We start from the raw sequence: 26,037 nt of genomic DNA, 5'->3' as shown, positions 1-26,037 counted from the left end.
TGGCTACTAGCAGTAACTCTTGCAGCATGACTCCATGTCACACACGGGGCAAAGATGCTTAGCAACGTGACGCCTACAGTCAAGAGCAGGGAGCAGGTAGGGGAGGTGCCATATAGGAATGCTACAGCAACAAGCTGATATGAGGAGAAACATAGGGAAAACCGATTATATACACGTGTATACACATACACATCATCTTGATACAGCCAGGCTTGCTGCGTCTGTGCTTTGCAAGACTTCACCTCTTGCCTCTGCAAGTAATAACAGGCCTTGAGTCCTCATGCTTACCAGTCTCCCCAGCATGGAAAAAGTATGGCAAGTTGACCCCCAGGGAATACGGGATGGTCAGGGCATCCTTCAGGTCCCATAAAGAGTGACCTTCATCCTCATTACCAACCTGGGGGAAGGAGGAAAGGTATTTTTGAACATGTTCTGGAAGATGGTGGGACTTACAGCTATGTATCACTGAGGTGCCAACTGTACTGAAATTACAATGCTGTGGGACAGGGAGCTGATTCTGTCAGGTGATTTTGTCAATTACCCTTAACAAAATCCTCAGCTGGAGGATTTGTGACCCATTTACACTGATTTCAGTACAGCAGCAGAGGATCTGGCTCTGGTATAAAACATATGCCATATTATACATGTAGTTATATTGCACCTCTAGGGGTTAACGTGAAGCCATAGAAGAAATACAGTTACCAGGTCGAAGCCTGCTATGGTGTCTGGGAAGCGGCCTCTGAGTGCCATGGCAGTGACGATGGCTTCTTTAATCTGGGAAACATTCAGCATCCTAAAGAGCAAGAGAGAGAAAGCAGTACAGAGGCTCACTCCCATGGGCCTGCCTTCTTTGGGTTTGAGTTGTGAAACGGGGCCCCCAGGGGTATTTCCAAAATGCAAGTTGCTCCTGAATCTGACAACCAGCTTCAGGTCTCCAGAGTAACAGCAGTAGAAAATTGATGTTATGAAAGGAAACCCCTGAATGACCAGGAAATGCCTGGCTAGACCCTGCTGTCACTTGAGTTGAGGCATGCTTGTCTGACTCACTGGCTTTCCCATCTACCAAGCAGGGAACACAACAGCATGGAGAGAAACGCTTAAATATTTCTTTTTTCCTCTTGACTGTTTTGCTGGGAAGTGGGGCAGTAGCTGCATTTCAAGAGAATTTTAAATTTAGATTTCTTCCAGCCCTATCGGACTTAGACATCACGGCACATTTTGCAGACAGACTCTGTCCGTACCCAAGCTGGCCAAAGGCAAGCCAGCTCTGAACTGGAAACGGCATTGTGCCGAGCCGGAGTGAGTAAGTGCTGCTGAGAGGTCTGTTATATTTGCTCAGGATCACCTCACATGACTTCATGGCATCTGGCTGACTTGGAGAACAGCCTTGTGCCTGCCTGCAAACAGCAGCACAAACATACCATACAAAGGCTGCCGGGAGAACAGCATTTGCAGGATCCCATGAGGACCTTTGCAATACCGAGTGCCCATACTCGGGCACTGCTGTCACTGCTTCAGTTTCCACAGAGAGGGGGAGTACGTCCAGGCTCAGGAAGAGAGCATGCATGGCTTGGGCACACATGCTCGCAGGCAGCCCTTCCCTTGCTCGTTCCCACACCCAGGGCTCACAGACGCTTGTCTCCCCAGCGCACGCCATGAGCTAACCCTGTTCACTTCGCACGTATGCAGACTTATATAGATGATTTCTCATCCTCAGCCTTTTACACATGCCAGGGAATGCTTCGGGAGTCAACACCCCAGGTCTGATGATGCATGCAGGCATTGCTGACCAACTGTGGCACTTCAGCTCAGCCCTCAGCATCGCTTCTCCTGGCCTGGATCCCTCCCCACTGCCGCCTCCAAAGCAGCACAGCCAGCCACGCACAGGCACTCTTAGCCCTGCTCAGCCTCTACCTGTGTGCTGTAAATATAATCTTGGCTCCAAGAAAGTCAGGGTGCTCCTTCACAAATTGCCTAGTCACTTCCTGATAGGTTGCCACGGACCATGATTTGTTATGCCGGGTGCCATCCAGTTCATACACCTGCAGGGCGAAAAGCACATGGCAAGCAGAAGTTGGAAGAGGTGTTTTATTGAGGGGTGGGAGAAATGAACTGAAAAAAGCCTTGGGAGAAGCAATGTGCTGCGGTCCTGGCAACAGGGCAGAAAAAAGCAGTTAAATCTGTGCAGAACATTTTCTTCTTGAAGCCTTTACCAGCTGGCAAGAACCAAGGAGTGGTTTTCCTCCCTCCTGTGTGATACAAGAAAGAAGTTTCTCCATGTTCAGATATGGCAAGCAAGTGCCCTTAAGTACCCAAAGGAGACCATGACCTCTTACTCATGTCTGTATCAAATGCTGGAGCATTTTGTCCAGCTGTCTGGCGGCTCACACACACTCTCCGTGCCTTGCGGTGTCGGTCTGTCAGCCAAGGCAGCCTCAAGGCATGTGAGGGCTGAGCCCCATAAGCTACCAGCTGGGCTGGGCTTCTGCTCCCGTCTGCCAGAGGTTTGCTCCATGACCTTGAGTCAGTTGTTTAGTCTTGCCACGCTTTCCCAGTTCTCCGGCTGCAAACTGGGAAAAATAATCCTTTTGGCATGCTCTCTCTCATCAACTTACTTTGCGAGTTCCTCACTGCCAGGGCTATATGCAGGGCTTTTGCCCTGCTTTCAGCAGGGGCGTAGACCCCACCATGCCCCAATTGATACTAACCCACAAAGGCCCCGTCTGGAGTCGCTCACAAACAGTGGCTGAAATCACTCTGTTCTCATCCTTATCACCTTTCTTTTCTCTTCCACCCTTCTCCTCCACCCTTCACCTGATCCACTCCACCTTCTCACTTCCCCTCCGGTGCTGGCCCTCGCAGCGATGCCCCTCGCTAAGCTCCTGCGCCCCGTCACGCTGTGGTGTCCCCCCCTTGCAGGCACCAGCAGCTGTGGGGCGGCCACAGATGCTCAGAGGAAATATTCCCCTGCTGCAGCCCATGGGAATGTGAGACTTTACACAGCTGAATTTGCAAACACAGCTGGGTTTGGGGTGCTTTTCCACAGTGTTTGCTGTTTTGCACTAAATCCTGACTTTCATTTACTTTACTTCAGGGGCCGCTTCTGGTGGGCTTTCCTGCAAGGCGAGCTTTTGCAGAGCGTCAGCACTGTTGTCTAAGCCTTGTAGAGGATCTCCAGCCACACAAGCATCTTGCTATTCCCGTCACACCCTGCTCACCTCGACTTTCACGGCAAAGCGTTTCCCTTCCCTCGCGTCCCCGCTCCAGGCTAGCTGGCACTTCCCTGCCTGCGCTGCCCATCGGGGCTGGCAGCCCAGCGCGCTCGCAGCCCTCGCAGGGCTACCTGGGCTGCAGGCAGCCTGCCTGCCTGTACCTCGCAGCACGCCGAGCTGCCGGGTGCGAGCAAGCCCGGGGGCTCTGGAGGCTCCCACGCCTGGAGCCAGCATTAGGGGCTGGATGGGAAGCACATCTTCCCTGCCAAGCCTCTCTTCAAAAGACATTACAACCATGTCTAAGGGCTGCCGGTAAATGCAGGGTATTTTCCAGTCAGGCCCACGCACTCGTAACATCACAGATATTCTTGGCCCGGAAACCTGTGTGACCTGGGGGGATGCCAGCACTTGCACTGTCTCACGGGACAGGAATTTTGACATTGCTGTTATTTTCTCTTTCCAGGTACCCCAAAGACAGATGGTGACTGAGTTCAGAGCAACTGGCTCATGACCAACCACCAGCAAAGTAAGATACATATAAGCTTTGTGGTCTTCTCCTCCTCCTTTTTTTTTTTTTTTCTTTTCAATACACCCTTCTCATCTCAGGCACGACAGAGTGTCAGCGTGCAGTGCTGACGCTGAGCCTTATTTTGCTATGGGGCCAGCCCGAGCCGCAACAGGGTAGGGTTAGCAGCCCGACTCCCCAGCTGTTGGGGGGGAGGCATGCACAAAGCCAGATCAGCCTCCAAATTTGTCACAGCACCTGCCTGTCTGCTGACGGGGTGGCTGCAGAGGCCTTCCCAGGAGCAGCGGTGGTTGCTGGGGTGCAGACATTCATCTGCAGCTGGCTGGAGCCTACCAGCCATTGAACGCAAGGGCAACGATTTAAGAAATTTGGTGGCAGGCACATTCAGGAGTCAGGCCACCAGCAGGACATCAGCATGGTGGCTCCATCCGCTGGACTCTGTGGTGCCAGCAGCAACCTGCTACCTGCGTTCCCCTGCACAAGCCACCAGCACCACCTGGTCCTTCAGGTGCTGCTGGATGGACCTTGCACAGCAGCTTCATTCCCGTTGCAAGGGACTGTTAAGAACATGGAGGTAGGTGGTGTAGTGAGGAGCAGCGGCCCCAGTTCATTTGTTTTGGTAAGGCATCTGCTTCTCTGACAGAGCTCCCACCGCTTGGAGCTGCTCTGGAGAACTGTATGGAAAAGGTCTATCTGCAGTGTCGAAATTGCCACTAGGAAAGTGGGAACCGTTACAGCCGAAGAACAGTGGTGGGGTCTGCTGGTGCTTGGGAAGGCATTGGGGCAGCATGGGATTGTAGGACAATCTGACCAGCTCCGGGCAAAATGCAGGGAGAAAGGCCACAGATTTTACTGTTAGTGGCAATGAAAGGAGCAGTTCATACTTCACATACATAGCCAAAATTTAAGTTGTCTGCAAGCTGTGGAAGACTGTGCTTTGCCAATCGGTTTACTAGCCCGTTCAGAGAAATCATTCTGAAATAAGCTGTGGATTTAAAATAATGTAACTATTCCAGAATAAGTCTCTATTCAAGATGGGAAATTGTTCCAGAAGAGCTGCCACAGAACAGGTGATTCTGGTGCAGACAAAGCTGAGACACATCTTCCCAACCAGCAAGATTTTGCCACAGCTCCCAGTCAGACTGTACAATGCAGTTTTGTGCTGTTGCCACAGTAGGTATCTTCCTTAGCCATGAAGAACAAAGCATCTCTCGCTTTCAAGCCCTTGCCTATGCAAATCTCCAACAAAGACCTTTGAATATGATCAAGGTTTTCCAGCATCCTTAGAAGGGCAGGTATGCAAACATCCAAAAACTAAATTCAAGATAGGGCTTGAGAAAAGTTATGGAGAAATAAGGATTTAAAAGAATACTAGAGAAGCCAAAAAATACGTACCGGAGGCAGGAGAGCTCTTATCTCAACATACTGTACGTTATCTTCATAGAGCTCCAGCAGCCCCTGGTAGAAATAGGCCTTGAACACAGGTGCATAGCAGATAAGTCCAGAGGCAATGAGAAAGACTTCTTCAAATCTTTTCCAAATGAAAGTCTGAGAAGGGTATGCCAGCTCAGGGGCATCTGTCACCAGGGTCAAGTTTCTCAGCAAGCTGTAGAAAAGGGTAAAGAGAAGAGGAAGAATTAGAAGAACAAACAAGACAACTGGCTTTCAGCAGGCAAAAAGCTGCTGGCTGGCAGCTGGGTGTTCAGTACAGGAGGAAATAGGTTTCCTCCAAGATAGGTGTTAGTTTTATTGTCAGAGACCAAGCTTTGCAGATGTGACACTCTCCCACCCGCATGCTCTGGGGTGCAGCGGGGCAGCGGCTGTGCTGAAGGAGGCACGTGTTCTTTGGGCAAGACCAAGAAAAGGTGCAAAGCCATTCCTGCCACAATAGGGGCCCAAGATCTAACTCAGAGCCTGTTGGCACTGCAATAAAACAGGCATAACAATGACTGGTGCAACTAGGAAGCATTCAGGTCATTTTTCTGCCACCTATATTTACTCCTCTAATGGCTGGTACAGCTAATAGCTGACAGGTAAAAAATCATATGCTACACGTTGAGCTACAAGCAGGGTAAGACTAGGTGTTCAAAACCTGCCCCTTCCTTTTTAGAGGGCAAAATCTTGAGGAGTAATAGAGTTACAAAAGCAAGTTTGATGTTTTTATATCATAAGAATTGCACTCTGCTACCCAGGGGTATCCTTAATCTGAAGGTAGGCTAGTACATTACTCCTGCAGACAATATATTCTCCCAAACATCTTCAATGCATGTAAAAAGTTACAACACCCAGCCCTCTGTTCACCACCTAAAGGCAGACTGAGTCTCCAGGAGATGCCATGTACGGGGCCACCATCAACTTGTTTACTAAGCCTGTAACTTGCCCTGGTACTTTCATATTGTCAAACTATGTCATCTAATATAAGCAGGGGGAAAAGGATTGTGAATCAGAAAACCTTCCCCACCACCACCATGGAACAAACCTGATATCCTGCCTGCCTTGCTGATAACTTCTTCAGATTGTCTGCTGGGAAACAACTGATAAGAATCACAGGTCCTGGCTTTTCCTTAGGGGGACAGAAACATATTTCTTTCCCCCATAGACTCAGCTGGCATATAAACCTCTTTCAGAAATCCAGAGAGGTGGCGGGTAGTTTTATCAAGCATTGTTTAAGGGAGCCAGTAATTGCAAGGTTATCTGGTTGTGGGTGGCAGCTTGCATTTAGGACAGGGTGAGCGTCCATGCTGCAATGCTGTCCTCTCTCTGACAAGCTGATAGCCTTCATCCTGCCCGAAGCCTTGCCTCTGGCAACAGCTCTCCTCCCTCCGCTGGTGGCCACGTGAAGAAGAGTTCATAATAAATTTCTCAGGCTGGTGGGCAAAGTCTAAATGGCAATACAGGGGTCATTAACTTCATTCCTGAGTGGACAAACTGAAGCCATTGCAGCAAGCTACAGAGCCAGTTGCTTGCAGGCAGGTGGGCTTACCGGTCTGGCCAGGACTGATGCTTATCTAGTGTCAGGGGCTAAGCAGGTTCAGATAGAAATACCTTCAACCATGCTTCATCTTTCACCTGAGTATATTCTTTCACCCCTCGATAACAGCTACTGATCTTTAATAACGTTTTGTGTTTGATGTCTTGGCCCCCATCCTCTTGCAGTGCTCTGCTCTGTTATATGGGAGGTGTGGCTTTGATTTGTGCTCTTATTATCTTCTTCCAGGAGGCTTCTGTGGATGGAATTAAAAACCTCCCTCCTACAGATGTAAAATGTGATCTGGTCCAAACTCATAAACTAAGACAATCCAGGCAGGGATATCCCTTTTGAGTCCCTCCATCCAGCCTGTAAAATGGAGCCTGTTCCCCCAGCGTTTGCCTGCTGTTTCACTCTCTGAGGACCCTCTTCCAGTGGCTGCAGTTTCATTTCTTCTTTGCTCTGTTAATTTCTTTGCCGGGAACAATTTTAGAAGCAAAGCGGTACATAAAGAGATGCTCGTACCACGGTAAGGATGAGATTTTAAATGCTCAACAGTCATGAAAATTCAGAGTTAAGGTTTCCACAGCAACTTCAGCTCTGCCCTCTTGCGCATTACAATAGGGGCTTTGGTGCCATTATCACAGGACACTGGGCAACACCAGCTACTGTTCAGTAATCATGCAACCAAAGGGACCGAGCTGGACCATGGCAGGGGCGGTCAGCATTTTGGGCGGACAGTGGGGAGCACGCAGCAGCGGGAGACACCACAACATCACCCTAGAAACCAGGAATGCAGGAGCCAGGTGCATGTTGAAGGCGCTGATCCAGCTGCCGGAGCTGTGGTGGAGGCCAGCCGCCGGCGGAAAGGGTGTGCTGCAGCTCAGCGGCGAGGGGAGAGGAGGTTTCATGTGGGAAGAACTGGGGAAAAGAGATTTTTTCCGCTCCCCTCCTGGCCGAAGGGCAGCTCCCTGCCAGCGCCGCACTCCGGTGGAGATCACCTGCCCGAAGCCCAGAGCTGAGCGAGGCTGTTCCCACCAGCCCTGCAAGCACCGAGGGAAAAACCTCCCCATGGATCAAAAGACCGTGCAAGCCTGTTCTCGCCACCCCGCGCAGCTTCGTTTCAGATAAGGACGGGCGGTTAGCTGGGCTCCCACTGCTTTCTCCCCCTGTCCTGTGAGAACTCAGCTCCTCCAGCAATAAGTGCGCACAGGGCTCCCCTCCCTGCCTTTAAATCTAGCTGTACAAACTTGTGGTTGTTTACTTAGCCTGTGCTCTTGGGCTAGAAACAGCAATAAATCCCCACACTGCCCTGCTCCTAAAAGCACATAAATCAAATCGTGCTTTTTTTATAATCCCCTTCCCTTTGAGACTGATTATTGATCCCTATAACTGTTGAAGATTTATTGCGTAATAGTGATCCATCCTTGATAACTTGATAATCTCCTAAGGATTCAGGAGCTTTTGCCATCAGTAGCTCATGCAGATGAAGCAAAGCTTCATAAATACCTTTTTTTGCTTCTTTTCTGGAATGGGCCCTTGCCAGTGATCAGGTGCAGACTACAAATAGCCTTCCATGTCATGTCATATATGCACTGAACAATGCTATTGCAATGCATATGCCCAAAGGGGCACAGCTAAAACGACCAGCTAAGGTTTATTTATTTTTCAACTGTGGTTTTGCTTTCTCTTTTCCTGTTTTTTTCCCGTTTTGCTTTTTTGTGTTATATAATGCAGAAGCAAATGGTTTTGATGCCTTGTTTTTAAAGGGATTCTTTTTCCTGCTTCTTTTTCTGTTCTCGATGGGTAATTATAGCCCTCTCCTCACTGTAGTATCTGAATGTCTTCCAGTGGTGCATTAAATAGTGTGACTAACATCTGTCACATGTGGTTCATTCGCTTTCTCTCTCTCTCTCTCGTCCCCTCTTCTTCTCCCCAAGGGGAGACTTCTAGAGGGAGCAGAGTGCTTTGTTTCTGTAGTGGATTTTTATTCTTTTTTTTTCTTTGTAATGCACACACTGCCCTATTTTTCTGTGAGATAAGGCAGTCAGAGGACATGGAGGGGAAGGTGATGGCGGTCCAGGCAGCCGTTAGCACCCAGGGGAGTTGTTCCTGCAGCTTCGGCCATGGTGTCAGCTCCCTCACAGATGACTTCATCCTGGTGATAGAGAGCTCCGCTGGGCCGGCGGAGCTGCACTGCCGGGCATGGCCTTAATCCTCGGGCTGCTGGCGGGGGGGTGTGCCGTGGTATTTTACAAGTATCTGGAATGTCAATGCTGTTTACCTAAATATCTAGGGGCACGCTCTTGCTTTAGAGATGGTGGCCATTATGTTGCATCTTGAGGGAAAAAATGGCATTCTCCTATAACATAATTGATTGTGAAGTAAATAAGTGAGGATTATTTTTTCTTTTAAGTCTCAAAGCAGAATTCCCTTCCTTTCTGTGTCTCCTGGCCTGCGGTCTCCTGGCTCTCATAATAGCATCCTTTGGAAGCTTACCAGTAACAGAATACTCCAGGGTCTTGGCCCATAAGACCTGTGTTTTGAATAGGAATGATTAAACCTTCTTTTGAGGCAAACAAACAAAAAGACTTCCTTCCAAAACACACACACACATATGTATATGTATGCATATGTACCTATGCAGATACCTCTCTCCCTCACCCCTTCCTGGTCAGGAATGCAGTAAGGTGAAAGGGGTGCAGCCTCTCGGAAACGCTTCCATTGTTCCCTTCACATTTGCTGATCCACCCTGTCTTGCATGAGAGCCCTTCCCTGCTGCCATATTCCCTTGATACTTCCTTGAAACCACCCAACTATCCATCCGTTCCTTCCTCTGACATCTGCTTTCTCTCAGCTTGTCAGTGCTCAAGGGCAAAGAGGAGTGCAGGAAAGAGGTAGCCTGGGATGCACATGTTCAAGAGACTGGGAGAGTTTCCAGAAACTGAGAAGCAGAACAGATTGGGGCCTATTCCTGGCTAGAGACCTATTTCCAGACGGCCAAAAAACATTCCTAACCCCTAGACTAGTACCCGGGGATTAGATGAAAATAGGAAGGGAAGCGCCTCAATGTGGCTGTTGTTCGTGTGTTGCACATTATGTGCAATGACTCCTCTGCAATTTTGTGGTGATGAGCACAGAAGGGCAAGAAATGAAGGACAACATACTCAAATGAGTAAGTTTGAGCACCCAGGATGTGAGAGATCCAAGTTTGTACTTGGCTCTGGCACGCGTTGCTGAGGAAAATCACTTCATTGGTTTCTGCCTCGGTTTCCCCTCTACCCTTGGGGAGACCCTTGTAGCGGGATCTGTCTTGTGTCCCCGTGCAGTGCCTGCCACTCTGAAGTCCTGCTCTGACTTGTGGCTACTAGACGTTGTCAGACAACTAATACAAAAGAAGGGGAATATGATAACACTGCCTCTGAAAAGAAGTCATATTTCCACACAGGAACATAGGGAGCCAAATAATGCACAGCTCCACCCTCCCAGGTGTATAGGATGCCGTGGCCTCTAGCCTCAGCCAGAAAGGGATGTCATGCTACAGAAATACAGCTGAAAACAAATACACCAAAGGGTCGCTCCTGAGACAGTTCTGAAATTCCCAGTGCAATTGCTTGGCCTTTAAGGAAGTGAAACTGTTTCAAAATCCAATCTCTCGCACATTATTTATGGGTCTCCTGGTGGGGTTGAAGAGAGCTTGTGCTGTGATCTTTCCCTCCTCATCATTCCCAGTAGAAATGGAAAGGAGCTAATGGGGAACCAGTTTTCTCTTTAGAAGATGTAGATAAGTGACTTCTCACCCGATCTTATTTCCTCCATCACGTGTCAGGGCAGTTGAGCCTCAGGATATAAAAAAAGGTCAAGAGTCCTGAGTCTGGCACTACTTTCTCCTTCCTTTCTGGACCTCCGTAGGAGAGGGCTGGTGGGTGCCCTGGAGAGTCAGCTCCCTCTGCCCTGCCCCTTGCTGTTGTTGGGGAGGGAAGGTAATACCACGCCAAAGGTCTGGCAGCTCCTCAGCTTCCCAGCCTGACCTCCTTCCCAGATCTGTAGGGCACAGAGCCCAGACGGCTTCCATGTGGAGGGGATACCAGCTGCCTAAGAGTTAAAAGGTCTCTAAGAGCATACACCCTCACTGAAGAGCACTACAGTAAACCCCATCAAGTTTCTCTTAGGAAATGCTGTAATTAGGGTCACCCGCAACACCTTAATCCAGCCTTCTCCTCATGTGTCGGCATGGCAATACTGTCTTTAATTACATGACACCCCATACTATTTTTTTCTGTGGGACCCCAGCCCCTGTAGCACCGCAGATGGCATTGCCCTCTGAAAGGATTGCTACTCAATATTTGCCTTTGTCCTCATCACTCAGTGTCTGGCTTCATACATTATTTAGTGTGCTCTCTGCAGCCCCCCACACGCCATGCAGAACTACTCGCTTCCTCCTGGCCTTTTCGGCAGGGCTTTGTCCTGGGATCAATGGCCCCTGGATGGGGAGACAGGGCTCTCACCACCGGCTGGAGGGGGAGCCAGGCTGTTCCCACCCACCTGTAAGTGATTAAATGGTACCTGGCTGCTCAGCAGCCACCTAGCACCTGGTCCTGATAAAAGGCTGCTAGCAGTTAAGGTAGGAGCTGCCTGCAGGGAGGGGAGCTCCTGCACCAGAGTGGGTGAGTGATGCCTTGGGGAGCCATCTGTGGTATGAAGCTCCTGGACAGCTATAGGAGATGTCGCCTGTAAGGGGAGAAGCTCTGTTGGCAGGAGGGAAGAGTGCTGCCAGGCAGAGGACCTGTGTGTAGGCTTCATTGGCTCAGTCAGTGCCCAGGCTGAGACCCAAGCCTTTGTCGGAGGGTGAGTTGCAGTTCCTGGTGCCTGAGGGTCCTGTTGGGAATGAGTGCCTCATGCTTCAGTGTAGTGGGTACTAGTGGGGTTTCAAAGACAGTCCTCAGAAAACAAGGTTGGTGTTTGGAGGGGGAGGTTGGGTTGGGTTTTCTTTTGGGTTGTTTGGGGGTTTTTTGCTAGTGCAGTAACTAACATAAGTAGTTTGCCCAACTTCTTGCTCTGAATCAAGACAATGACTTTACAAATGACTTCTCTACTGTTGGGGAGAGCCTGTTCATCAGCTACCTGACTTCCTCATCCTGTTCCTGGGTACCTCAATGGATGAGGCAAGGTCTTTCACCATGCAGCTCTGTCCCATGCTGGGAGTACATCCAGCCTGGGTGGTGAGGAGAGGTGAGGGCAGGTCACATAAATCTACTTAAATGACTGTCTTCAGCATGTCTGTGCAAAGGACCAGAGTGAGGGTGCACTGAAAATGTCAGTTTTGATGGTCTCTAACTCTGGTGTACTTAATGCTGCAACCTTCAAACTCTTATATTTGCCTTTTCTATGTATGCAGCCCTAAATGGAGTTCCCCACTTCCAGAGCAGCCAGCAAATGGGGAAGTTGGACCAGAATGATCTTGCTGGCTACACAATGCTATCATGAAGTACCAGCAGGCTTGCAATCCCTCTTCACTCACCTGCTATCAAACTCAGTCACGTTGCGCAGCTGTTTCCGGTAAGTCTCCAGCAAAACCCACTGGGAGCACTGGGCTGGCACTGGGTGAGGCGGGTGAGGCTTGGAAAAGTGAAACCGAACGGTGCCCATGTGGGTGAAGCAGATGTAGCAGTTGGGGAGGTAGGTGGCATTGTATACTAGCCAGTCCACGCTCAGGATGGCATAGTCATGCAGGTGTAAGACAGCACCTGGTGGGAGGAAAAGTATATCCTAATGAGACAAGACAGCTGAGAAGAAGGAACTGAGGTTTGATGTGAGAATAGTTTGAGTTTGCCCATCCAGGGGCATCTGGAAATGCTTCTAGATGGCTGTGAGTGACCTCTCCCAGCAGAGGCTGCGCGGCTGCTCTGCCTCCCCCATGCTGGGGGATGTGGCCCCCTCCACATCAAACGTGGGGCAGGCAGAGCGTGACAGCTCCATGGGAGCGGAGGGAGGGTGGGAAATCAATAGGGAGCTCTGCTGCTCTGCTGGGATGGAAAATGCTCTGAGTTATTAAAGGTCTTTTAGACAGACTTTGCTGTGAGCTGGCTCAGGCCCCACTGATTTAAAGAGGAACTCGCACAGTAGGCAGCAGTTTACAAGGCATGCTAGCTACATGGCAGACCTGAAGCAATCCTCTGTATCTAAGCAGTTTGAATCCCAGCCTCAATTTTTGCATCTAGTCTGTGTCTTTTCTTTCATCTCTTTGAAACTCTGGCATACACCAAAATCCCAGATCATGACACATCGGGGAATTGCACTCAGATGCAGAAGTACCATCTACTTCTATGCCTTATCAAAAGCATGCTCACTTACGTTGTACATCTGCTGCTGGCCAGCACAAAGGGCCTCTGGGATGCTTTGTTATTGTGCAGTATGTTGGCAACTGCCAGTCTTCCTGGCATAGGAAGCATCCTCTGCATGCTCACCTTCCTCAGCCCATCCTTTCGTTTTGCTAAAATATCTCCTTTTGCAGAGGCTTCTTGTGGTGTTGGTGCTTGAACTAAAATTCACCTTTGTAAAGGGAAGATAATGTGAGAGCTAAAGTCTTACAGATATGCATTTTATTAGTCTAGGGGAGACCTCATAGTCAAAATAGCTTTGATGCCCTTAGGGGTAAAGGGAGAACATGAGTAGCAAGAACAAGACAAAAGACTGGTATGTATGTGATGTTAGACAAACTTCAAGACTATAGTGTACTAATCTAATATAGACTATAATGTCTATAATATCCCACTACAAAGGGTCTGACTGTTAAGATGCTGAGCAACTGTGGTTGCTGCTTTCAACAGAGCTAGTGCAACAGAATGGGCATGCCACAGAGGGTCTAGATCTGACTCTCCTTTCACTGGCAATGCCACCCTCTTTCCCTGTGTGAGAGCAGCAATAGAAATTACAATAGTGCTTGAAACAACAGTAATTCCCAGGGGCTCTGATCAAGACTGAGGCTGCTAAGACTGGGTCCTACTCAAGCAGCTACAAGGATGTGATCTTGGCCCTAAAAGCTTATGGCTCTTGCAAAGATTCTGAGAACCCATTTCAACACGTCCTGGATTGAAAAGTGTTAATTTTTTAATTCCTCCTTGGTATCAAAGATACCCCATTGGAGGTGAAGAGGGAGGTACTTTTAAATTCCTTGCTCTTCAATTCAGCAATGAGAGGATAATGATAATTCTGACATAATAATAATTTATGGTAACAGATTAGGATGCTGCAAGCCAGGGATCCTCATCCCACACCACAGGCTAGGAGGGAAAAGCTGGGAAGTGAGAAAGATGGCTCTTATCCATGTGCCAGTGTCACAGCCTTGCAAGTGAAAAATTCTCCTGTGGAGAGCTGACTCCCAAATATTCCAAAGCAGGTCACCAACCTGTTTCCAGGCAGCCATGTGGGCAAGGCCATGGGACTCTGAATCTAAAAAGGGACCACCTAGAAGTGTGGACATATTGTTCAGAGTCACAGGAGTATTGACAATGTTCACTGCAACTGTCTCATTTTTAGTTAAAGGCGGTAGCTTGTTCAGCTACTTCCTTACTGAACCAGACACGCAGAGGGAGAAACTAGTCAGTTGGGAGTCAAGGCCTTCCTCCTGTGATCACCTCAACCTCCTGCCTCTCTGCTGAACTGTCAGCAGCTCAGGGACATGGAGACATTAGGCTTCCTGCCACCCAGGATAGGTGGTCTGGATTTCACCTTGGCTAAAAATATCCTCTCCCCCTTTCCATCGCAACCCGGAGTACTGAGCTTTGATGCTGCTGTGTCCCAGCTGCTCACCAGAGGATGCACAGGATGATGCGGTGAAGGTATCGGACAATCTCATACCGCTATCTAACCTAAAAAGGTCTAAGTGCCTTTAAAACTGTGTGCTGCATAGTACAGAAACCCTCTTGGTATAGGGCATTGCAGCCTGTTAGCACATAGCTTGCTGCACAACAGGGGGGAAGTGACATCTCTAAAGGCAAGAGGAGAAATGCCTGCCCTTATAAGCAGAGATCTCCTGTAAGTGCACAGACCAGAACCTGATTAAGAAAGACTGAGTGAGAGAATACAGTAGTTTTTATATTGTATTCTATGGGTCACATCAACACAGGCTTTGACTTGCATTCAACAAGTAAAGAAACTTGCGGTGTTGGAGGTAGCTACCTTCCTCTTCTAGTGCCCCCAAACTTTCCGGTAGACTTCCAGGTCTGCTACAGAACCACCTGTAGAAAGACTTATTGGGTGATACAGCATTTTTGGCTAAGATGTGGGCTAAGACAACGTTGGTAGCATGTCTGTGGTGTGTGAAAAAAGGAAAAGCCCTAGCTGGAACATGCTGAGCAAATATGGATCTGTGATGTCTTCTTGTCTTTGCTTCCTCTGCCCTTTCTCCACACTTGAAAGTCTGAAGGATCCATATGGTAAGTTATACCAAATGCTACAATTGCTGGAAATGTGTATTCATTCAATCCATCCCCCTCTTCCTCTCTCCCCCTGCTCCATCCCCAAGCTCAGAGGCAGGGCTCTTCCTGGAACCCAGTGAGCACAATTTACAGCTCTTGTAAGCTTGTCTGCCACATCTTGTGCTTTGTCCCAGCTCTGCCTTAGAAAGCAAAAGGCGACAGGAGGATAAATAAGCAACCATTAGGCCAAGCCTACCTTTTGGCATGCGCTTTAAGATGCTGAACACTGTGCTCTGATCAATGAGGCCTTTTGCCCGAAAGAAGTGCATGGTTGGAGGAAACTGTCCTGTAGTTATGGCTGTTGCAACCTCCTCCTTCTTGAGGTTTGAGAGCTTTGTACTGAGCTGCTGTTCCTGTCTACTCAGCACCAAATTGCCACCTGTCTGATGGGCTTTCTCCTCCTGCATTAGGGAGTCCCGGTCCTTCCAGAGTGGGATGGGAAAGCAGAGGGAAGCCAAATTCAGGAGAAGGTATGCCAGCTTTGTGCCTTGCCCAGGCGGAGGCTTCATCTTAAAGCTGCACCTAGGCAGGGGGAGAAGATCGGAGCATTAGCACAGGTCAGAAGGTGACATCTTAGCAATGACCCACCAGGATATTAAACTGTTAGCTTATTCTGCAGTAGGGTCAATTGGATGCTCAGTACTGGGGGGACCATCTGATACCAATGTCCCCTGTATTTAGGGCTATGCATTAGTACACTCCCCATGATGCTGATTGCACACAGCAAGGCTGCGGGCAGGGTGGAGAGGAGATATGGCTCCCTGGATCAGGCTGGCAGCACATTGTGCAGACCTGCAGTATGGCAAAGGTCTAGCCCTGGAACAGGGGATTGGTGAGGTCAGGACTCTGGTTTGTAAGCTGGGATGGAGCCCCCTCAGAATAAGGGGTGCTGGTGACAAGGTGCTGGCTGTGCTGCTAGGGTCCCAGGGAGGGAAGCAGGGGGCCATAGCACTTGAGGTGCTTTTGGTTTTTGCTTGACCTAATCAGATCCTGATTCCTACGGTCAAGAGAAGACCTTGTTGCACCCTCATGGTATATTTCAGCTATCAGAGGGGTTAATTTACAGGCAGAAAATTCCATGGCTTCCTCTGCCATGACGGAGGTGTGTCCCTTCCTTGCAATCGCAGAAGAAAGAGGACGGAAGGGAGACCATGGGAGTAGTAAGAGAACACAGGAGACAGGCACATGTGAACTCTGAGAACTCTGCCCTTCCCAAAAAAAGCACAGCTGCAATATAATCCTTCAACACCAGGCTTTAGTGACCCTCCACAGCAATCTCTCCAGACCAAAGCAGGCTGGAGAAAAGTTCAACATTTTGAAATGGTCCCCCATGAATTACATAGTAAGTCTCTGCTTCCAGCCTATCCTCCAAGTGTGGGTCTACCAGGGTGCCCTTAGCCCCATCAGTGGGTCCCAGGAGATGAAGGCATGCTGAGGGAGCAATCTGCTGGGAACAGAGCTGGGGGCAGAGGCAGCCCCAGGTCAGGGCTGGCTCTGAACTTAGAGAAAGAAACATCCTAAAAGGTGCTATCTTATCCCTGGTGAGACTGACTCACTTACTGTTAACTTTCCTCCTCCTTGCATCCAGAGCTCATCCAGCTGCCGCCCGAGAGAGCAGGGAACAGTTGTGTCTCTTGCAAGCTGGCTCTGTCCCAGCAAAGATAAAGAGGCAGGATCTGTCCCGGCAGTGCAGAGCAAGGCACCCACAGCGCAGACAGTTCCTCTTCCTGTGCCGCTGGTCTGGCTTGCTCAGCTTTTATTTATCCCTGTCCCTACTGCTTCATGAATATATAAAGAGGAGGAGGAGGCAGGGGAGGTTATGAGAAAGCAGGACATACGCGTCCGGGCAGGCGGCTGAAGGGAGTTGGGCTGGGAACTGGGGGGTCAAAGCAGTGGGGGAACCCCTCCAGCTCCCACACAGAATAAAGCTGGACTTTTTAACCTGTCATTGGCTGCCAGTGAGTCAGTCGGGTTTGTCTGTGCAGCCCTCCCGTGTACCCTGGTACGCATATGCAGCTTTTAAATATCCTGGAAGAAGCTATTAGGCACGCATTCCTGGTATGGGGAAACTCTAAAGCCCTGCTCAGGCTGTCCCAGGAAAACTCATGAGCTTGGGTATCTAATCTGATGTAGAGCACCATACGTTTAATGCCAACAATGCTGCAAACTCTACTTACTAATGGTTTTTTATCCCAGAAAACAGTAATATGTAAAAGTAGTTTTAAATGACTTTGCCCAGTCTTTGCCAGCTGTGTGAACCAGGCAGACATCAATCCAACTGGCTACACTGGGTCTGCATTGGGCTCACAGGGCTAAGCTTGTGCCTGGGAAGTAAATCAGGTGGAGGTGGGTATGGTCTGATTTATTTATTTTTTTTTAAATCACAACAAATATTGTAATTTCACTGTTTTATTTTGCACAGTTGAATGGACCGAGTATTAAAGTTATTTAAAACAGATGTTACATAAACAGCTTCCAGGGGAGAACAAAGTCCATTTGGTTTAATTTAATCAAAATTTTAACCATTTTAATTTTTTAATAAAAAAAGAAAGATCTTATAAGCCAAGAGCTATTGAAAACAACCCACAGCAGTCACAAAGGTAATTTTTGAGGCAGAGAAAGTAGAATCTGGTCAATAATACGTTAATTTCATTAACTGGCACCACTGCAACAGATTGAAAGTGGGGTGGACAGGCCCCCCTGAATATCCCAGCTGGACACCACCAGCTTTTCCTCCTCTCCTGGTCCCTTCACCCTTTGCTGTCACCAAGATCAGTCCCAGCATCCATGCAGGGATCAGCCGGGGTTCCCCAATGCTCTCCAAGCCCCAGCCAGGCAGCGTATTGGGAGGGTGGCTGCGGCCCCTTGCCTGCTCCTCAGCAGGACAGAGTTTTTCTTGAGTCTCAAGATGATCCTGCTCCCAAAGGGAGATCAGAGAAGTGGAGGGATGACCCAGCTATGCTTTGCAGCAACTATTAGTTGATGAAAGCAACGTGAGGATGTGAGGTACAGGGAGAGACCACAGAGGGAAGCGTGTGGAGTGAAAAAGGGACGGTTCAGTAGGGACAAGCGTTCTGCCTACAAATACCTTCAAGGGAACAATATAAGCAAAGGAAGGGAATTGCTCTAATTATCTCTGAGTAGTAAAGCCTGGTGTTAGGACCATAAAACCAAATTCAGGCTAGGCAGTTAGAAAACCATCTCTGCAGTGAGCAATTGGGCGCTAGAGACAAGTTCCCAGGGAGGAGCATTGAGAGGGGTTAAAATGCTGTGCGAAGGATCTCAAATAGCAGCTCAGAGTCAGGCAGGGGTCTTGGAAATGCCTGCCAGAGGGCCTCCGAGATTTGCAGCACTGGCACATCCTGTCAAATCAAGTTTGAAAAACAAAACCAAAGTCCAGTGCTAAAACACTTCTTTAATGGGACTTTTCCACATAAGCAATCGCAGCCATTGCCAGGAGAGTGCTGTACAGATGTTGCAAGGGTTGTGCTAGGAAATAAGAAGGTGTTTGAGATGCTTTGCTGTCTATTAAATGTGGTCCATGCTCTGAAAACAAAAATCATGGGGAGCCAGCACTGGTGAAATAAGACCGTAGTCACACTTAGGCAGGATCTGTCTGGACATGGAGGGTAGAAGGAAGGAGAACAGGACAACCCAAGCCAGGGTATGGTTGCCACCAGCCAGGAGCTCCATTTTTGGGAGGACCTGGATTCCTCTAGTGCCTGCAGGCGTTCACAGCTCTGGTGTCAGACCTCCCTGGGAATCCAGCCATGGTATAGGAAGACTTGCCCTGTATAAAGGACCAATAAGGAATGTTATAGGGGTCATTTCCACGCTGATGCATCTCTTGGCTAGTTTGAATTCTTGCTGAGAAGTGGGCAGCCTGTCTGGAGGTTGTATAATAGCTCTGTGTGTCTGTCCACAAGACCATGACTGCAATTCCCAACCAGTCTTGACTGGCTCCTGAAATAATCTTAAACTCCCTTGCTAGGGTCCTGCTTGCTGTTTAGCGGGGACTGATAGGGGCATCAATCATGCTCTGCTCCTTCATCAAATGCCCCAGCTATTCCTTGGTTTCTTGCCCATGCTGACCTCTTGGCTGCTGCAGCTGTACCTAGCAGTGTTCAAAAGCCCTGTTTTAAAGCTGTCACGGGTATGTCTGTGCGAGCTGCAGGCACACCCTTTCTTTAAGCCCAGCTGCACATCAGATGCATGTGAAGCTTTAAATAGCTGGTGGCCACCACTTAGTGCTCTCAGTTGAGTTCCCCTTGGTTCAGTTTCAGTTCCATATGCAAACCAGTTTTTTTCAAACCTTTTGAGCTTCTTGGAGGTGATGGCTACCATCTCCTCCAGCATGCTTCCCCACCTCTCCCTCCTGCATCTTCCCTGCTGCTGCCACAGCTGGGTGTCTTCTCCCACCATTAAGTCCCTTGCAGCAGCAGCAGTGCAAAGGGGAGCACGGACACAGACCCCAGCGGTGGGGTGTAGGAAGGGGGAAGGACTGCAGAGGCAGCAGCAGCATCGGGCTTGCGGACATGCATTTTTCACTTCATGTTTCAGCTCAGCATCTCACACAGTGCGTTACAGCGTCCTGCAAAGTCCATCTTTCTGCTGCAGCCTCTGTGTGGAGGATCAGCTTGCTGTGTGCCACTGCAGATCCCAGCCCCAGATTAAAGCCCTGCAGCATGTGTAGATGATAGCAAAAGTTACAGTGGTGACAAATTCAGCAGAGGCTAGACCTAGGGGTGGTGCAGACCCGGCTGTGTTTCCTGTGCGGGCAACCCATTTTGCGTAGGCCAAATCCAAACCAAGGAGCATTTCTGATAGTACAGAGGGTTGGGGTCTCTTTTAGCTTCTTAGCCTCTCTGAACACGCTGAAGTTTAAGCCATGCTCTGGAAATATCACCGTAAAGCCAGGAAGAGAAGGTTGGAGCTGGGAAATGTGTTCCCAGCTCTACCAGTTAGATATCCTTTCTGTGCCAGCTGCCTCATTTGTGAAATGGGACCAATTCCCTGCCTAGCTGCCCTGCTTGACAGTAGTGATTATTTATTGTATCTGCTGGTGAAATAGCTGCACTCCCCGGGCCAGTGGCTAGATGGCTGCAGTTTTAAAGCAAGTCTGCATAAGAGACATACTCTAGTTTTGAGAGGAAAACTGTGAGGTGGGACAAGGGGCTGGAAGACAGCCATAGGTGGGCAGGCGCAGCAGGGAACGAGGGCAGGCTGTGGAAAGCCTGCTCCTTCAACCCCTGCCTCTCTGCCAGGGCTGGGTGAGACTGCAGTGCCAGTCCCCGCTCTGAAGTGGTCCCAGCCCCTGGTTAATGCCTGTGAAATGCTTAGAACGTATAGAAGTGCTAAGTGCTATAAATTATTATTAAGAATAGACTGGCCCAGGATGTTTGGGATGATTAAAACCTCCCCAGTGGCCTGCTAAATAACCTCTGCTTTGGTCTGGCTGAGCACAGGTTGGTATTTTTTTTTTTTCTTCCCGCCCCCACCTTTGTGCCCAGCCAGGCAAAAATCTGGGCCATTTACCAGCCAAGCAAGGAGGTCAGTGGGAGCGCTGCAGCAGAGAGGATGACAGTCTGCCATGGGTCATGCCACCAGCATTGCTCCCCAGCCTGCAGCCAAGCTCTGCTCTCCCTCAAGGAGCTCCATCTCCCTTCAGAACCAATCCCAACTTAGCTGCCCGGCCATGCTTCTGTGCATCTGTCCTTCAACTCCTCCTCAGCTACATCCATGGCTATCTCATGATTTAAAATAAGACACTCAAGATGCTACAAGAACTGGAGCCAGGGAAGATGGAGAGATGGAGAGAGCCAGGGAAAGAGCTAAACTCCCAGGTTAATGATGAATCACTCTGGGAGTGGAGTCATTGATTTGTAATCATTGCCTGGCTCCCAAATATAATAGCTGTGAATTCCTCTGACCAGAGACCAAGATGAAGTGCTTTGGACACCTGCAAAAATTCAAATCTGTCTTGCTCACAAGAGCAGGGTTCATAGCTCCAGGAGCCCAACAGCCTCATTGGCACTTGCCCTCTAACATGTGGAGCCGCCAGTGCTTGCTGGCATCAGCCTGCACACATGCCAGGCTGTTGCTGCACTGCTGCTGAGCTGAGCTTGCAAATAAATAAGTTAAACTGCATCATTTCCTTCAAAATCCTCCCACCCCTGCCAGGGTTGTTCCCTGCTGCTGTCACCCGGCAGCAGAGGGCTGGGAAGGGGAAGGACAAAACAAAGTGAGCCAGCGTGTATTAGCACCCTGCTGCTTTGGGAGGAAAAGGCAGGCTCCCAAGGGCTCCCAGGGCAGGAGCTGAGAGCCCTGAGTATTTGGAAAAGAGGCTCAGTGCCATCCAGGGCTGGTCCCAAGCTGACTCTGAGGTTTCTGTGCAAAGGTTCCCAGAGAATATTAGCAGAGCCTCAAGTTTATTATTTGTATTCTTGTATTCTCTCCCTCTTCTATCTGCTAGGGGCAAAAATGAGAGTAAACTAGGCAACTGAAACATCCTGCATTAGCACAAGTACTTGACTCACTCTCTCTAGGGAATGACCTTAGGGAGCGAAAAAGCACAGTGCCACTGTGGGAAGTGTTTTCTTGCTTTTTGTATTAGTCACATCACGTTTCCTGCCTGATCTGTGGTGTCTATCCATCACCAGGCTATGGTGGCTCCCACATATCAGCATGGTTTTGAGGGGGTTTGCCCTAGTATAACAAGCAGGGCAAAATTCCTGTTCCCAAAAGCTATATTCCATCCAAACATCCCCACCCACTCCCAGCCTCATACTCCACCCATAGAACCTAAAGCAAACCACATCTCTGCCCTAATCCCTCCACCTCTGCCCTGGGAGTTCATCATGCTTTGATACAGAGGATCTGAGTTCATCCCTCGTCACTCTGCAGCTGTGAGCATCACCACAACCTCTGCCAAGACACTCTGTGTCTCCACATCAACTATCTTCTCATCTCACTGGCTCTCCATTTCTCTGTATCTACATCACCCAGGTTGCTCCACTGCCACATAGACTTCAAGCCCAATCAATAAGAAGTACAAGGTCTTGCAGTGACACAGCACCATGGTTTCTCTCTCTCTCCCCCCCCCCGGGCTCTCATAGAAATCCCACCAAAAGACACATGTGCTACACTGCATCCCAGAGCTATGGCTCTATCTTATACTCTAAGACTCCAGAAATGCTTTGGGAGAGAGGATAGCAAAGGCTGGGGAGCACACCGGCAGCTACACCCAACCTTCAGCTGCTTGGAAGTCACCCTACTGCATATGGTTTCTTTTCCTCCCGTGTGTGAGGCAAGCAAGTTGGCATTTATAATGGGTTTATACTACAAAATTAATGGTAGTGAGGAGCATTTGAGTTAAAACCTAACTGCCCAAAAGTGTCTGTCTTGTAGCCAAGCTTCATCCTGCCTAGGCAATCCTCCAAACTTTATTAAAGCCTTGAGATGTCAAAACAAGGCTTCTGCCTTATTCCCTTTACATGTACCTCCATATACCATCACCACAAATGTAGACACTGGCCTCAAGCCAGTTAGTGCTAGCAGCGCTGCCAGCAAAACATCATTCCCCCCAAGCATTACCCAGCTTCTTAGGCAGGGTTGTGCTCTGCGGGGATTTATATTGCTATCAACTGTAGCAGCACCTGAGCAACAGAGCTTAAAGTAAGGTGAAGGGTGCTCATCACAACAGTCACCCGCCCAGGGTATGCACTCAACAGCAGAGCGCAGCCACTTGGGATCATTACAGGAAAAGCTCCGGGCATTTCTGGCATGCCTAGACTTGTTCATCCTGTTCTTCAGAGGCATTTCAGCCCAGCCCCTAACACTTTGCCTCTTGTCCCCTGACACCTCCCAACCCTGTCCTGCAGGTAGTGATAAGTGCAATCTTACCTTCACCTAAATCACTGCATAGCCCCAAGAGATGCTCTTTCACTAAAGCACTACGGCACTACCTGCATTACCACAGCAAGCAGAGAAATCCTCAATGCACCCACCCCAACCTGGGTGACAAGAAAGGCATGAAGCACACGGTAAGCGTCGCTTTTGCAAGCCCTTCAGCAACAAGCTGCGATATGATCACTGACCTCACAAAGTGAGGCACAGACAGGGGCCTCAAGGATATGGCTTGAAGGGTCTTCAAGCCAAACAACCCATGTCTTTTGGTAGTCATGGGAACACAAACACTTCTCAGCCCACCTTCTTTCAATCACTGGTGAACAAGCCTTGGCTCTTGAACCTCACTGTCAGCTCTGAGAATTGCTCCTGTGTGAGTAATACACTGTGCGACAGGACAGGGAACGTGCTGCTGCAAGGTCCTCTGTGTAACCTTCATCATCAGCTATGGGAGGAAGCATGGCTGCAGGGACCAATGCCTCTGGCTTACCCTGGGATCCCACTCTACATCTACCATAGCCCCCTCCAGAGTGACATGTTAGGAGCCCTGGGGAGCCATTATCACCATCTGCCTAAAATTCCCCATTCCCATGGCTCTCTTCAGTTTGAGAGACAGCCCTCATAGCTCTAGCACACATTAAGATTTTGGTATGTGGCACATCCGTGCAGGAATGCTGCCCATTGCTGCTTTGCATTATAATATGTGAGTGCTGCTTCCTTTATATTCTGCCTGATCAATACGTCTTCTGCAGACGGACAACTCTATTTCCCACTGTGGTTTCACTCCATTGGTGACAGCCAAGGCAAAATCACAAGCAACGTCAGGGATGTAGGCATCAATCAGTGTGTCAGCTGTTCGGAAGCAGCAAGGGCTGGCTGCTTCACAAGGGAAAGTGAGCCTGGAGCTGGGGGCAACAGCAAGGCAGGCACAGGGCAGTGGCCACACTGTCAAAGGCACAGTCCCACAATACCTGAGCAAGAAGAGCAGAGCAGGTCTGGTGACGGGTAACCAGGTTCAGCCAAGAGTCCAGCGACTGCTGGGCAAGTCCGTGATGACGAGGCAGATCCGAGGTGAAGTTGGGGACTGAAGTCCACAAGCCAAGGTCTACATAAACAGGGTACATGACACAGGCATGGCTGCAACACAGCTGTGAGGTAGCCCAGGTGGGGACCAAATTCAAGATCCTCAGATTACAAGTGAAGAGCAGAACAGGCCCTCACTGAGGCTTTTTAACAGAGCTTTCTCAAAGAGCTCTCTTCAACGTTGGACACCTGCATGATTATCTGCTAGCCCTGAGCCCAGGGAGCCAAACCCCCAGGGGATGCACTCAAGGCCCTGAAACTTGCAACCATGCTGTGTAAGCCTTCTCAAGGCAGGTATAGATGCCAGGGGTTAATATAATCTGCTGCCAGTCTCCAGACTCAAGCACCACACCACCACAAATGCCCATGGTTAACAGCAGTGGGCATTTTAAAGGAAAAGACCCTTACCAGGCACCCCTCACCTGTATCCCAAGCACTCTACCTGGTTGGGACGAGCCTGTGTTTGTACAGCAAACAGTCTAATGCTCAGTTCTGCTTCCTTGAACACCAAGTCCTGCCATAATATAACCTGAGGCAAACCATGCAGTAGTACCTGTGTACCGTGGTTTCACCGAGTCTTGCCTCTGACTTTTTTACGCTCTTGCTTTTGATCTGACAGCAAATGCCACTTAAGGCTGGCTGCTGTTTCTTTTGCATCGCTGTGAGTTTTCTACAACTTTGAGCTCTAGTTTCCCTGCCCATTTGTGTAAGGTGCCCTTTGCAACTTCCCTGGCTTTTCGGGAAGGTACAGGGCAGTGGAGGGAGGGATGGTTTGTAGTGTTACGAACAAGCAGTGGTTTGGCACCCCTGTACCTTCTGCAGCAGTGAAGTTCTCCACTCTTATAAAGATCTTGCTTGCATGGAAAGGATGTGGAAAGTTGCTATAAAAAAAAAGGGAGCGAATAGAGAAATTGCCAACCGCATAAAAATAACTGTGTTTCAGCAAAGTTTTTGAAGCAGTGCTGGGGACAGAAAGCAGTGCAGTGCATAGGAGGGAACTCTGCCTCAGGGTTAATACGTGCATGCACACACCTTCTTATGCTAAAAGAGTATTCACGATTTCACTCTGGAGAGGAAGAACTATAAGCCAAGCTGAACTTCTAACTGACTCCAGTAATTCTGGTAGTTTCTGTTTATTCACCCTGTTGTGTGTTGGACCTGAACCAGATCCTATCTGCATCTCTCGGGTTTTCAAAACCCACCTCTGGGAGACAACAGGAAAGATTAAATGCTCACCATTCGTGTCATCCTCACCAGTCCCTGAGGAGAAGAGGGGGCTAACAGCCACCAGCACCCTTTCTGGACTCTTTTCTAGGGCCAAGATGAAGATGTATCGAGGTGGGGATGTAGGAGGGACAGCAGTGTGATAGGTTCAAAGATTTTGGTCTAAACTCTGCATCCAACTTCTGCCCCAGTGAGGCCCCACTGCAATATGAGAAATCAAGCTTAATAAAACATACAGAGGGCTGTGCCACAGGCACTGAGACACAGCCAGGCTGCAGCTTGTTGGAAGGGACCGTCTCCATTAGCGTGAAGAAAGAAGATCCAACAACTGGATTTAGTCTGTGGATATCTTAATGTCTCTGACACCGCCAGCTTGCCTCCTCCTGCTGCCGTCCCAGCCCAGCGTGCATTGCCGATCACAGCACTGACGTAACGCTGTAATTGCCAGCACGGGGACTGGGGCCAAGGGGAATTCGCTGAGGCAGTCGGCCTCTCCAGCAGCCTGTCAGCTCCTAGGTCTGCAATGGAAATTAATCACTGAAGCTCAAGGAAGCACACCTTAAACAAAAACCCCACCAGCTACACTGAAGAGGCAGGACATGTCCAGCCTGTTGAAATGACCTTGTAATTAAAACTTAA

The 26,037-nt window shown here is 49.3% G+C and overlaps 1 protein-coding gene and 1 long non-coding RNA gene across 4 annotated transcripts in view; one reads left to right on the top strand and one right to left on the bottom strand.

Annotated features, from left to right (window-relative positions):
• The window catches only part of ADA2 (adenosine deaminase 2), a 20,902-nt gene extending 3,986 nt beyond the window's left edge, over positions 1-16,916 (bottom strand). The window contains exons 1-7 of one of the 2 annotated variants that reach the window (XM_052790419.1): positions 16,747-16,916; positions 15,383-15,708; positions 12,228-12,453; positions 5,134-5,344; positions 1,915-2,042; positions 703-793; positions 289-397 (exon numbers count right to left, since the gene is read on the bottom strand). In XM_052790419.1, coding sequence (XP_052646379.1) covers positions 289-397; positions 703-793; positions 1,915-2,042; positions 5,134-5,344; positions 12,228-12,453; positions 15,383-15,695 — 1,078 coding nt within the window. In that variant the 5' untranslated portion in view covers positions 15,696-15,708; positions 16,747-16,916. Of the gene's footprint in view, positions 1-288; positions 398-702; positions 794-1,914; positions 2,043-5,133; positions 5,345-12,227; positions 12,454-15,382; positions 15,709-16,742 lie in introns of both variants that reach the window. The other variant, XM_052790420.1, reaches the window with a different exon arrangement.
• LOC128143321 (uncharacterized) lies at positions 3,674-26,037 on the top strand. Of its 2 annotated transcripts, XR_008235722.1 has the most exons (4): positions 3,674-3,738; positions 6,956-7,235; positions 12,105-12,265; positions 25,490-26,037. It is a non-coding gene; the product is annotated as an uncharacterized LOC128143321 (long non-coding RNA). The 2 variants fall into 2 exon arrangements; XR_008235723.1 differs by lacking the exon at positions 6,956-7,235.

This window comes from Harpia harpyja, chromosome 6, assembly GCF_026419915.1.
Source record: "Harpia harpyja isolate bHarHar1 chromosome 6, bHarHar1 primary haplotype, whole genome shotgun sequence".
Taxonomy (NCBI): domain Eukaryota; kingdom Metazoa; phylum Chordata; class Aves; order Accipitriformes; family Accipitridae; genus Harpia; species Harpia harpyja.
Note: the sequence above shows the minus strand (reverse complement) of the source record. Positions and strands in the feature narration are given on the sequence as shown.